Genomic DNA, 12,011 nt, shown 5'->3' with positions numbered 1-12,011 from the left:
CCTCAAACACACTACACATTCTCACCCTCACATACACACACACAGACAGACACTCACTTCCTCACACACTCTCTCAGTGCCTCTCACACTCTCACTGCCACACACACACTCACACACACACACACACACTCCCTCCCTCATACACTCTCTTCCTCACACACACACTCTCCCTCACACACCACACATACACGCCACACGCACTAACTCACTCCATCACACACACACCACACACACTCACTCCCTCACACACCATGCATACTCCCTCACGCACACACCACACACACTCCCTCACACATATACCACACGCACACACACTCACTCACTCTCTCTCACACACACACCTCACACACTCATTCCCTCACACACAAACACACACACACTCACTCACACACACTTAAGCCGACTCGGCTGCGCACCCGCCAAACTGAAAATCGAAATGACGCGCAGTGACATCGTGGCACCAGCCTGACATCACCGTGCGCCATTTTACGTGTTGGCGAGTGGGCCCTGCCCCCGCTTACCGACAGGAAAATTCTTCCCACTATCTCTCTCTCACACACACGCCCCACACATACTCTCTCCCTCAAGCACTCTCTCCCTCTCTCTCACACACACACAACCAGAACATATGGAGGGAAAAGCAGTTTTTATTAACTTTTCACTGTGACAGTTAATTACTGAACTGCAAACAGAATCGATGCTTATCAAAGCCAGCCACTCCTTTTCTGGGTGTTGCTTTATTTTGTTCCATGTTAACAAGCCTTTACTCTGCGATTCTTGAACTACTGTTAAAGAATATGCGTTTTCAATTGGACTCTAATATATTGCTCCAAGGGAAAGCCATTCACACGGTTTTCTCACTGTGGGAAGAATCCCCAGTGCCTGCTGCTCTACCTGGCCATGTTCAAACGTGCACATGCACCTGTTTTGAGTGACCTTCCTCACACTCTGTCCTCACTTTCGTCCATGTCATTGTCCCTGCGTTGGACGACGATATTCCTCCTGGATTCCCATTCCTTCTGAAACCTATCCCAAGAAGAGAGGATTAAACAGTGAGAATCAATAGTAAAAGGAGCTCTCATCAAGCCAGCCACTCATTTGGCCAGCTAGGGTTTCATTCTGTTATTTGTCCAGCTAAGTCTATGGAGGCTGACGCTCTGTAATTTTTAAACTATAGGTAGTTTAAAAAGAAACAGTAAGATTTGAGTTAGCTGATTTCTGTCAGGGATATTCTATCCCTGAGGAACCCACCATCTGTGAACAAACGCCCAGCATTATTTACTTATTTATTTTAATGTCCCTGGGATGCGGGCATCGCTGACCACTCCAGCATTTATTGCCCATTCACAATTGCCCCTTGAGAAAGTGATGGTGATGGGGTGTCGATCAAGCAGGGTTGCTTTGTCTTGGATGGTGTTGAGCTTCTTGAGTGTTGTGGGAGCTGCCCTCATCCAGGCAAGTGGAGAGTATCCCATCACACTCCTGACTTGTGTCTTGTAGATGGTGGACAGGCTTTGGGGAGTCAGGAAGTGAGTAATTTTCTGTAGTTTGGAAATGATGCATAATTGAAGGCAAATCTGGGACTGTAAGTTGATTGATGAACGGCAGGAATGGATCAACATAAATACTGTGTGGATGAATGGCATGGGAGTAGCACACCGATGTTGGACACTCAGAATCCATATTAAAGGAACAAAAGGAAAGAGGGTTTTTCTGAGCCCTTCTACAGCTTTGTCCATGGTCTTGACATTTGCTAGTGCTGATGGACAGTCCTTAAAGTACAGATTATCTGTAACTCATTGTGAACATTGTTCACATCTGCTGCACATCTGTGTGTTTTTGCACAATGTGGTCAAACGAGATGAGACTTAATTGCCACATGAGTTAAGATTCAGAGGAGGTGAGTAAGCACCTTATTACAACACTGCTTTTAATATAATTGTACTTTGATGTTTGCAGTTCCAATTAATATTCATTGCTGGAATGTGGGCTTCGCTGGCTGGGCTCAGCATTTATTGCCCATCCCTAACTGCCCCTTGAGAAGGTGGTGGTGAGCTGCCTTCTTGAACCGCTGAATGCCGTGGGGTGAAGGTACACCCATTGTGCTGTTAGGGAGGGAGCTCCAGGATTTTGACCCAGCAACAGCGGCCGATATATTTCCAAGTCGGGATGGTGTGTGACTTGTATGCACTGCTGTGACTGCATCGGTGGTGGAGGGAGAGAATGTTTGTGGATGGGGTGCCTATCAAGGGGGCTGCTTTATCCTGGATGGTGTTGAGCTTCTTGAGTGTTGTGGGAGCCGCACTCATCCAGGCAAGTGAGGAGTATCCCATCACACTCCTGACTTGTGCCTTGTAGACGGTGGACAGGTTTTGGGGAGTCAGGAGGTGAGTTACTCGCTGCAGAATTCCCAGCCTCTGACCTGCTCTTGTAGCCACAGTATTTATATGGCTGGTCCAGTTCAGTTTCTGGTCAATGGTAAGTCCCAGGATGTTGATAGTGGGGGATTCAGCAATGGTAATGCCATTGGATGTCATGGGGAGATGGTTAGATTCTCTGTTTTGGAAATGGTCATTTGTGTGGCATGAATGGAACTTGCCACTTTTCGACCCAAGCCTGAATGTTGTCCAGATCTTATTGCATATAGACAAGGACTGCCTTAGCATCTGAGGAGTTGCGAGTGTTACTGAACATTGTGCAATCATCAGTGAACATCCCCACTTCTGACCTTATGCTGGAGGGAAAATAATTTAAGAAGCAGCTAACTAGGGCTCCTAGATGCCACACTCGGTCAAATGCTGCCTTTATGTGAAGGGCAATCACTCTAACCTCAACCCTAGAATTCAGCTCTTTTTTCCATGCTTGGACCAAGGCTGTAATGAAATCTGGAGCCCAGTGGCCCTGGCAGAAACCAGACTGGACATTAATGAGCAGGTTATCAATGATTAAATGCCACTTCATAGCACTGTTGACATTCCCTTCCATCACTTTGCTGATGTAGGTACTTGTCCCAGAGGAATTTTCCAGTTGCATGGGAGAGTGGAGACAAGTGGGTTAGACGGTGATCAGGGCAGGCTGATCGCTTCCTATCCTTCTTACATCTGTCATTATAACTCCTCTGATCTGATAGTCTCCAGCTCTCGGGTGCAGTTCCTGTGTTTCTCAGTATTAAATTGTTCCTCTCTCATTGAGAATTCCAGAGTATAACCCATGTGCCAGTGGCTCACGCGTTGAAACAGCCCCTGACTGTGTTAGTTGAGGACGCAATGAGAAAACCGCAGCAATTAGTCATTCTACACAGTAATCTCGGCCTCTGGAGGAGAACATATGAATTAGAATTAGGAGCAGGAATAGGCCACTCGGCCCCCCCAAGTCTGCTCCACCATTCAATAAGATCGTGGCTGATCTGATTTTAACCTCAAATTAACATTCCCGCCTACACCTGATAACCTTTCACCCCCTTGCTTATCAAGAATCTATCCACCTCTACCTTAAAAATATTCAAAGGCTCTGCCTCAACCACCTTTTGAGGAAGAGAATTCCAAAGTCTCTCAACTCTCTGGTTGAAACAGGCGACCCCTTATTTTTAAACCTCGGCTCCTAGTTCTAGATTCTCCCACAAGAGGAAACATCCTCTCCACACCCAGCCTGTCAAGACCCCTCAGGATCTTATAGGTTTCAATCAAGTTGACTCTTACTCTTCTAACCTCCAGCAGATACAAGCCTAGCCTGACCAACATTTCCTCATTAGACAACCCTTCCATTCCAGGTACTAGTCTAATAAACCTTCGCTGAACTGCTTCTAACGCATTTACATCCTTCCTTAAATAAGGAGACCAGAACTGTTTACAGTACTCCAGATGTGGTCTCACTAGTGCCCTGTACAACTGAAGCATAACTTCCCTGCTTCTTGTATTCAATTCCCTTCGCAATAAATGAGAACATTCTATTAGCTTTCCTAATTACCTGCTGTGCCTGCATACTAACCTTTTGTGATTTGTGCACTAGGACACCCAGATCCCTCTGCATCTCAGAGCTCTGCAATCTCTCACCATTTTAATAATATGCCTCTCTTTTTTATTCATCCTGCCAATATGGGCAATGTCACACATGCTCACATTATACTCCATTTGCCACATCTTTGCTCACTCACCTAATCTATCTATATCCTTTTGCAGCTTCCTTAAGTCCTCTTCACAACTCACTTTCCTACCTATCTTCGTGTGATCAGAAAATTTAGCAACCACACCATCGGTCCCTTCATCCAAATCATTTATATAAATTGAAAAGAGTTGAGGCCCCAGCACTGATCCCTGTGACATACCACTCGTCACATCTTGCCAACTAGGAAATGGCCCATTTATGCCTACTCTGCTTCCTGTTAGCCAGCCAATCTTCTATCCATGCCAATTTGTTATCCCCTACATGAGCTTTTATTTTCTGAAATAATCTTTGATGAGGCACTTGATCAAATGCCTTCTGGAAATCTAAGTACAGTACATCCAACTGGTTCCCCTTTATCCACAGTGCATGTTATTTCCTCAAAGAACTCCAAAAAATTGGTTAAGCATGATTTCCCTTTCACAAAGCCATGTTGACTCTGCCTGATTACCTTGAATTTATCTAAGTTCTAATCTAAATCTAATAAAAGCTTCTAACATTTTCCCTGTGACAAATGTTAGGCTAACTGGCCTATAGTTTCCAGTTTTCTGTCTCCCTCCTCTTTCGAATAAAGGAGTTACATTTGCTATTTTCTATTCTAATGGAACCTCTCTTGAAGCTAATGAATCCTGGAAAATTCAAACCAACGCATCAACTATCTCACTAGCCATTTCTTTTAAGACCCTCGGATGAAATCCATCACGACTCAGGGACTTGTCAGCCTGCAGTTCCAACAATATGCTAAATACCGCTTCCCTGGTGATTGTAATTTTCTTGAGTTCTTCTCAAGAGTTCTTCTCCTCAGAAGGGAGTTCCATTTCCTGACTTACAGTTATTTCTGGGATGTTACTTGTATCCTCGATATTAAAGACCAATGCAAAATACCCGTTCAATTCATCTGCCATCTCCTTATTTTCCCTTATTAATTCCCCAGACTCACTTCCTATAAGACTAATGCTCACTTTGTTAAATCTTTTCCTTTTTAAATATCTATAGAAACTCTTACCATCTGTCTTTATGTTTCTAGCTAGCCTTCTCTCATATTCTAATTTTTACCTCCTTATTAATCTTTTAGTCATTCTTTGCTGCTTTTAATATTCTATCCAATCTTCTGATCAATCTTTTTATATTCTATCCAATCTTCTGATCAATCTTTTTATATTCTATCCAATCATCTGATCAATCTTTTTATATTCTATCCAATCTTCTGATCAATCTTTTTATATTTTATCCAATCTTTGCACAATGATATGTTTTTCCTTTAAGTTTGATACTATCTTCAATTTTTTTAGTTAACCACGGATGGTGGATCCTCCCCTTGGAATTTTTCTTTCTCATTCGGAAGAATCTATTTTGTATATTCTGAAATATCCCCTTAAATGTCCGCCACTGCATCTCTATTGACCTATCCCATAAGCTAATTTGCCAGTTTACTTACCCTGGCTCTCCTTTCATGCCCTCGTAATTGCTCTTATTTAAATTTGAAATATTGTCTTAGACCCACTCTTCTCTCCCTCAAACTGAATGTAAAATTCAATCATATTATGGTTGCTGCTACCTAGAGTGCCTTCACTATGAGGTAGTTAATTAATCCTATATTGTTGCACAATACCAGGTCTGGTATAGCCTGCCACCTGGTTGGCTCCAAAACGTGCTGATCTAAGAAATTATCCCAAAAACATTCTACGAATTTGTCATCTATGCTACCTTTGTCCATCTGGTTGTTCCATCTATATGTAGATTAAAACCCCCCATGATAATCGTCATACCTTTTTGACAAGCTATTTCTTCTTTGATACCCCGTCCTACCGAGTGATTGCTGTTAGGGAACCTGTACACCACTCCCACAAGCGACTTCTAGCCTTTATCATTCCTCATCTCTACCCAAACTGCTTCTATATCCTGGCTTCCTGAACTTAGGTCGTCCTTCTCTATTGTGTTAATGTCGTCTTTAATTAACAGAGCCGTCCCTCCACCTTTTCCTAACTTCCTATCCTTCCTAAAGTCACATACCCTTCACTATTCAGGTCCCATTCTATGCCATCTTGCAGCCATGTCTCTGTAATGGCTATTAGATCATACTTATTTATCTCTATTTGCACTATCAGTTCATCTGTTTTGTTGCAAATGCCAAGTGCATTCAGATACAGAGTCTTACATTTTGACCTTTTATTATTTTTGTAAAGTCTAGCCTTATCTGTTGGTTTACTCTTAGACTTATACTCTCTGTCCCTTCCTGTCATGGACTGTTTATCATTTCCCATATTAATAACTTCCTCTCTTACCTTGTCTCTACTCTTTGATAAACCACTTCTTCCCACATTTGATCCCTTGCCCCCACAAGGTGCAGTGCCTTTCACCCCCAAAAACTGACCTTTACAACCAATTAATGACTGTTGAAGTGTGGTTGCTAGTTTTGTAGGCAAACCCTGCAGTCGGTTTGCACAGAACAATGTCCCTCGGAACACAGGAATAGCCAGGAGGCCACTTGGCCTGTTCTACCATTCAATTAGATCGTGGCTGATCCATATCTTACCCCCACCTGCACTTTCCCAGCAATAATCTAACAGAAAAAGAGATGAATAAACAATGTGATGAACTGACAAATTCCTAGTCTAGTCAAGGGATGGGGCGAGGGCCTACGGTGCAGGGACACCAGGGAAAGGGCCCACGGTGCAGATACACCAGGGGAAGGGACCATGGTGCAGGGACACCAGGGGAAGGGATCATGGTGCAGGGACACCAGGGGAAATGCCGAGGGCCCACGGTGCAGGGACACCAGGGGAAGGGCCCACAGTGCAGGGACACCAGGGGAAAGGCCAAGGGCCCACGGTGCAGGGACACCAGGGGAAGGGCCGAGGGCCCACGGTGCAGAGACACCAGGGGAAGGGACCATGGTGCAGGGACACCAGGGGAAGGGCCGAGGGCCCACGGTGCAGGGATACCAGGGGAAGGGATCATGGTGCAGGGACACCAGGGGAAATGCCGAGGGCCCACGGTGCAGGGACACCAGGGGAAGGGCCCACAGTGCAGGGACACCAGGGGAAAGGCCAAGGGCCCACGGTGCAGGGACACCAGGGGAAGGGCCGAGGGCCCACGGTGCAGATACACCAGGGGAAGGGACCATGGTGCAGGGATACCAGGGGAATGGCCGAGGGCCCACGCTGCAGGGACACCGGGGGAAGGGCCCACGATGCAGATACACCAGGGGAAGGGACCATGGTGCAGGGACACCAGGGGAAGGGCCGAGGGCCCACGGTGCAGGAACACCAGGGGAAGGGCCGAGGGCCCACAGTGCAGGGACACCAGAGGAAAGGCTGTTGTCCCATGGTGAAGGAACTCTTTCTTTCTCTTGGTCATTTGGAGAGGATGGTCAGTCAGTGGTACATCTGCAGTCACAGTTCTGGACCGTCTTCCTTCAGGCCCTGCAAAGGAACCTGCACGTTTATAACCTCCTGAAGTGTTGTGTACTCAGATTCGAGTGCTACTGTTTTTTATCTCACCTGCTTAACTTTGGGTTCTGCTGAAGATCTAAGTGACACTCTGATGCCTCTCTGAGCAATTCTTTTGCTGCCTTGTTCTCATCCTCAAACAGTTGGCTACAAATCAGAAGACAGAAAGCTGCTATTGAGTATGGAAACATGATTTCATATTGCCTTTTAAAAAATTCTTTCAGACATTCCTCAAAATCGGAGCATTTAAAAAAAAAATCTCAATAGCCACGGGAAGACCCCATGCTGCAGATACAGCAAGGGAAGGGCCCACAGTGCAGGGACACCAGGAGAAGGACCGAGGGCCCGCACTGCAGAGACACCAGGGGAAGGGCCCACGGTGTATTGAGGAGGCAGGGAGGTTGCAGAAGGATTTAGACAGGTTAGGAGAATGGGCAAAGAAGTGGCAGATGGAATACAACATGGGGAAGTGTGAGGTCATGCACTTTGGTAGGAAGAATAGAGGCATAGACTATTTTCTAAATGGGGAGAGAATTCAGAAATCTAGAGTGCAAAGGGACTTGGGAGTCCTCGTCCAGGATTCTCTTAAGGTTAACTTGCAGGTTGAGTCGGTAGTTAGGAAGGCAAATGCAATGTTGGCATTTATTTCGAGAGGACTAGAACATAAAAGCAGGGATGTGCTGCTGAGGCTTTATAAGGCTCTGGTCAGACCACATTTAGAATATTGTGAGCAATTTTGGGCCCCGTATCTCAGGAAGGATGTGCTGGCCCTGGAGAGAGTCCAGAGGAGGTTCACGAGAACGATCCCAGGAATGAAAGGCTTAACCTATGAGGAATGTTTGAGGACTCTGGGACTACACTCGATGGTGTTTAGAAGGATGACGGGGGGGATCTGATTGAAACTTACAGAATATTGAAAGGCCTGGATAGAGTGGACGTGGGGAAGATGTTTCCATTAGTAGAGGAGACTAGGACCCGAGGGCACAGCCTCAGAGTAAAGGGAAGACCTTTTAGAACAGAGATGAGGAGAAACTTCTTTAGCCAGAGAGTGGTGAATCTATGGAATTCATTGCCACAGAAGGCTGTGGAGGCCAGGTCATTGAGTGTATTTAAGACGGAGATAGATAGGTTCTTGATTGGTAAGGGGATCAAAGGTTACGGGGAGAATGGGGTTGAGAAACTTATCAGCCATGATTGAATGGCGGAGCAGACTCGATGGGCTGAATGGTCTAATTTCTGCTCCTATGTCTTATGGTCTTATGATGCAGGGGCACCAGGAGAAGGGCCCACGGTGCAGGGACACCAGGGGAAGGGCCCACGGTGCAGGGACACCAGGGGAAGGGCCAAGGGCCCACAGTGCAGGGACACCAGGGGAAGGGCCAAGGGCCCACGGTGCAGAGACACCAGGGGAAGGGCCAAGGGCCCACGGTGCAGAGACACCAGGGGAAGGGCCCATGGTGCGGGGACACCAGGGGAAGGGATACCAGGGGAAGGGCCCATGGTGCAGGGACACCAGGGGAAGGGCCCACAGTGCAGGGACACCAGTGGAAGGGCCCACGGTGCAGGGACACCAGGGGAAGGGTCCATGGTGTGGGGACACCAGGGGAAGGGATACCAGGGGAAGGGCCCATGGTGCAGGGACACCAGGGGAAGGGTCCATGGTGCGGGGACACCAGGGGAAGGGATACCAGGGGAAGGGCCCATGGTGCAGGGACACCAGGGGAAGGGCCCACAGTGCAGTGACACCAGGAGAAGGGCACACAGTGCAGAGACCAGGGGAAGGGCCCACGGTGCAGGGGACACCAGGGGAAGGGCCCACGGTGCAGGGGACACCAGGGGAAGGGCCCACGGTGCAGGGGACACCAGGGGAAGGGCCCACGGTGCAGGGATGCCAGGGGAAGGGCCCACGGTGCAGGGGACACCAGGGGAAGGGCCCACAGTGCAGGGACGCCAGGGGAAGGGCCCACAGTGCAGGGATGCCAGGGGAAGGGCCCACGGTGCAGGGGACACCAGGGGAAGGGCCCACAGTGCAGGGACGCCAGGGGAAGGGCCCACAGTGCAGGGACGCCAGGGGAAGGGCCCACAGTGCAGGGACGCCAGGGCAAGGGCCCACAGTGCAGGGACGCCAGGGGAAGGGCCCACGGTGCAGGGACACCAGGGGAAGGGCCCACGGTGCAGGGATGAAAGGGGAAGGGCCCACGGTGCAGGGACGCCAGGGGAAGGGCCCACGGTGCAGGGATGCCAGGGGAAGGGCCCACGGCGCAGGGGACACCAGGGGTAGGGCCCACAGTGCAGGGACATCAGGGGAAGGGCCCACGGTGCAGGGACACCAAAGGAAAGGCTGATGTCCCATGGTGCAGGAACTCGCCCTTTCTCTTGGTCATTTGGAGAGGACGGTCAGTCAGTGGTACCTCTGCAGACATAGTTCTGGACCGTCTTCCTTCAGACCCTGCAAAGGAACCTGCATGTTCATAACCTCCCGAAATGTTGTGTATGGGTGACGTTTTTCTCTTGCCAATTGTCCAGGCTGAATTATGATTCTAGAATTCCTCTTGTTCCAACCTCCTTTGGGCTGCTCCCAGGAGCTGCTAAAAACCTGGAGCTTTCTAATAAGATTGAAGTGACCAAGGCAGTCATCCCAATCCCCAAATTGAGTATGTCTTGCTTTACCGGTATTTCGGTAAGAGAGATGCCAAGCCCAGCACACTGGACAAACAGGTCAGAGGATCTCCTGGTGCCTCTGTTCCTGAGCCTGGTAAATTCCACAGGGTGTAGGTGCAGCTTACATAAGATCACTCAGTTTCTCTGACTTTTTTATTCTTTCATGGGATGTGGGCGTCACTGCCCAGACCAGCATTTTGTTGCCTATCCCTATTTACCCCTTGAGAAGATGGTGGTGAGCTGTCTTCTTGAACTGCTGCAGTCCATGTGGTGTAGGTACAACCATATTAGGGAGGGAGTTGCAGGATTTTGACCCAGCGACAGTGAAGGAATGGCCGATATATTTCCAAGTCAGGATGGTGAGTGGCTCGGAGGGGAACTTCCAGGTGGTGGTGTCCCTATGTGTCTGCTGCCTTTGTCCTTTTAGATGGTAGAGGTTGCAGGTTTGGAAGGTGCTGTCGAAGGAGTCTTAGCGAGCTGCTGCAGTGCATCTTGTAGATGGTACACACTGCTGCCACTGAGCGTCGGTGGTGGACGGAGTGTGGATGGGGTACCAATCAAATGTGGCTGCTTTGTCCTCGATCGTATTGAGCTTCTTGAGTTGTGGGAGCTGCACTCATCCAGGCAAAGGAAGAGTTTTCTATCACACTCCTGACTTGTGCCTTGTAGATGGTGGACAGGCTTTGGGGGGGTCAGGAGGTGAGTTATTCAGTGGGACAGGCAGGATGAACCTTCTGGTGTCTACTGGTTTGCTAGAAGCTTTCCATGGTAAGTGGTTTCTGCAGAATACTGAATCATTGAATCATAGTGCATACCCAACTCCCATTGCACCACCCTGGCCCCCTAAGCTCTGGAATTCCATCCCCAACCTCTCCGCCTCTCTCTTCTCCTTCAAACCTAACTCTCTGACCAAGCTTTTGGTCATGTGCTGCTAATGTCTCCTACTATGACTTGGTGTCTGATTGACCCTACTGTGAGGCACCTTGGAATGTTTTATAATTTAAAGGTACCATATAAATGGGAGTTGTTTTGCAGTGTTGAGCTAGGTTACTGACAGATTTTCAGATTTAGGTTGGGCAGGTTGACAGTATTCATCCCCCTCAATCTGATAGATGCTGAAGGCTGCTCTTACCCAACACCATCCTGCCAACCTGTATGAAACAGTTCCTTTCCCACTGATTACAAATATTGATTTTGCAAACTGGTACTTCTCCCCAAACCAAGAGAACTGGTATTGAGACAAATTATAAACACCCTTACTGCTAATCTGCCTGAGGAACCGGATTCGGGACTGGTTCTAGCCTGAATGGCTCAGCTGAAGCCCTAGGGGTGGGTGACCCTGATGTCCTCCCAACTTGGCCATCTTAATGCTTCATGTGCCACCTGACCCTGTCTGATGTTTGCATGTTGACCAGCTTGGCATTACTCTACATACTGGGTGAGTTTAGCCTCTTTGCTGTGCAGGAAGATAACTTCGTCGGAGGCAGCTCCTTGCTGCTGGAGAGAATCCAGTTCCTTATCCAGGGTGCTCAATTTCTCTGTCATTACGTGCTCTGTTACAAAGAAACACAAACACAAAGATAAAGGAGAGAGCTGCAAGCATGTAGTACCTTAGCCCTCACACCTCTCCTGTCCTTCACATACTATCAGTTACTATTAATCCCAGTTACTGTGGTCATGTAGTGTGCGCACAGTAAGATGCCATGAATAGGAGGCCATTTGGCCCCTCAAGTCTAT

The 12,011-nt window shown here is 48.2% G+C and overlaps 1 protein-coding gene across 6 annotated transcripts in view; it reads right to left on the bottom strand.

Annotated features, from left to right (window-relative positions):
- Positions 1–630: 630 nt before the first annotated feature.
- LOC144672878 (synaptonemal complex central element protein 1-like) overlaps positions 631–12,011 on the bottom strand; it is a 37,189-nt gene continuing 25,808 nt past the window's right edge. For 5 of the 6 annotated variants that reach the window (XM_078534877.1, XM_078534875.1, XM_078534874.1 and 2 more), the window contains 3 exons: positions 11,710–11,827; positions 7,665–7,760; positions 631–1,026 (listed from right to left, as the gene is read on the bottom strand). In XM_078534877.1, coding sequence (XP_078391003.1) covers positions 942–1,026; positions 7,665–7,760; positions 11,710–11,827 — 299 coding nt within the window. In that variant the 3' untranslated portion in view covers positions 631–941. The remainder of the gene's footprint in view (positions 1,027–7,664; positions 7,761–11,709; positions 11,828–12,011) is intronic. The other variant, XM_078534878.1, reaches the window with a different exon arrangement.

The sequence above is a fragment of the Cetorhinus maximus genome, unplaced genomic scaffold (assembly GCF_964194155.1).
Source record: "Cetorhinus maximus unplaced genomic scaffold, sCetMax3.hap1.1 HAP1_SCAFFOLD_138, whole genome shotgun sequence".
NCBI lineage: Eukaryota > Metazoa > Chordata > Chondrichthyes > Lamniformes > Cetorhinidae > Cetorhinus > Cetorhinus maximus.
Note: the sequence above shows the minus strand (reverse complement) of the source record. Positions and strands in the feature narration are given on the sequence as shown.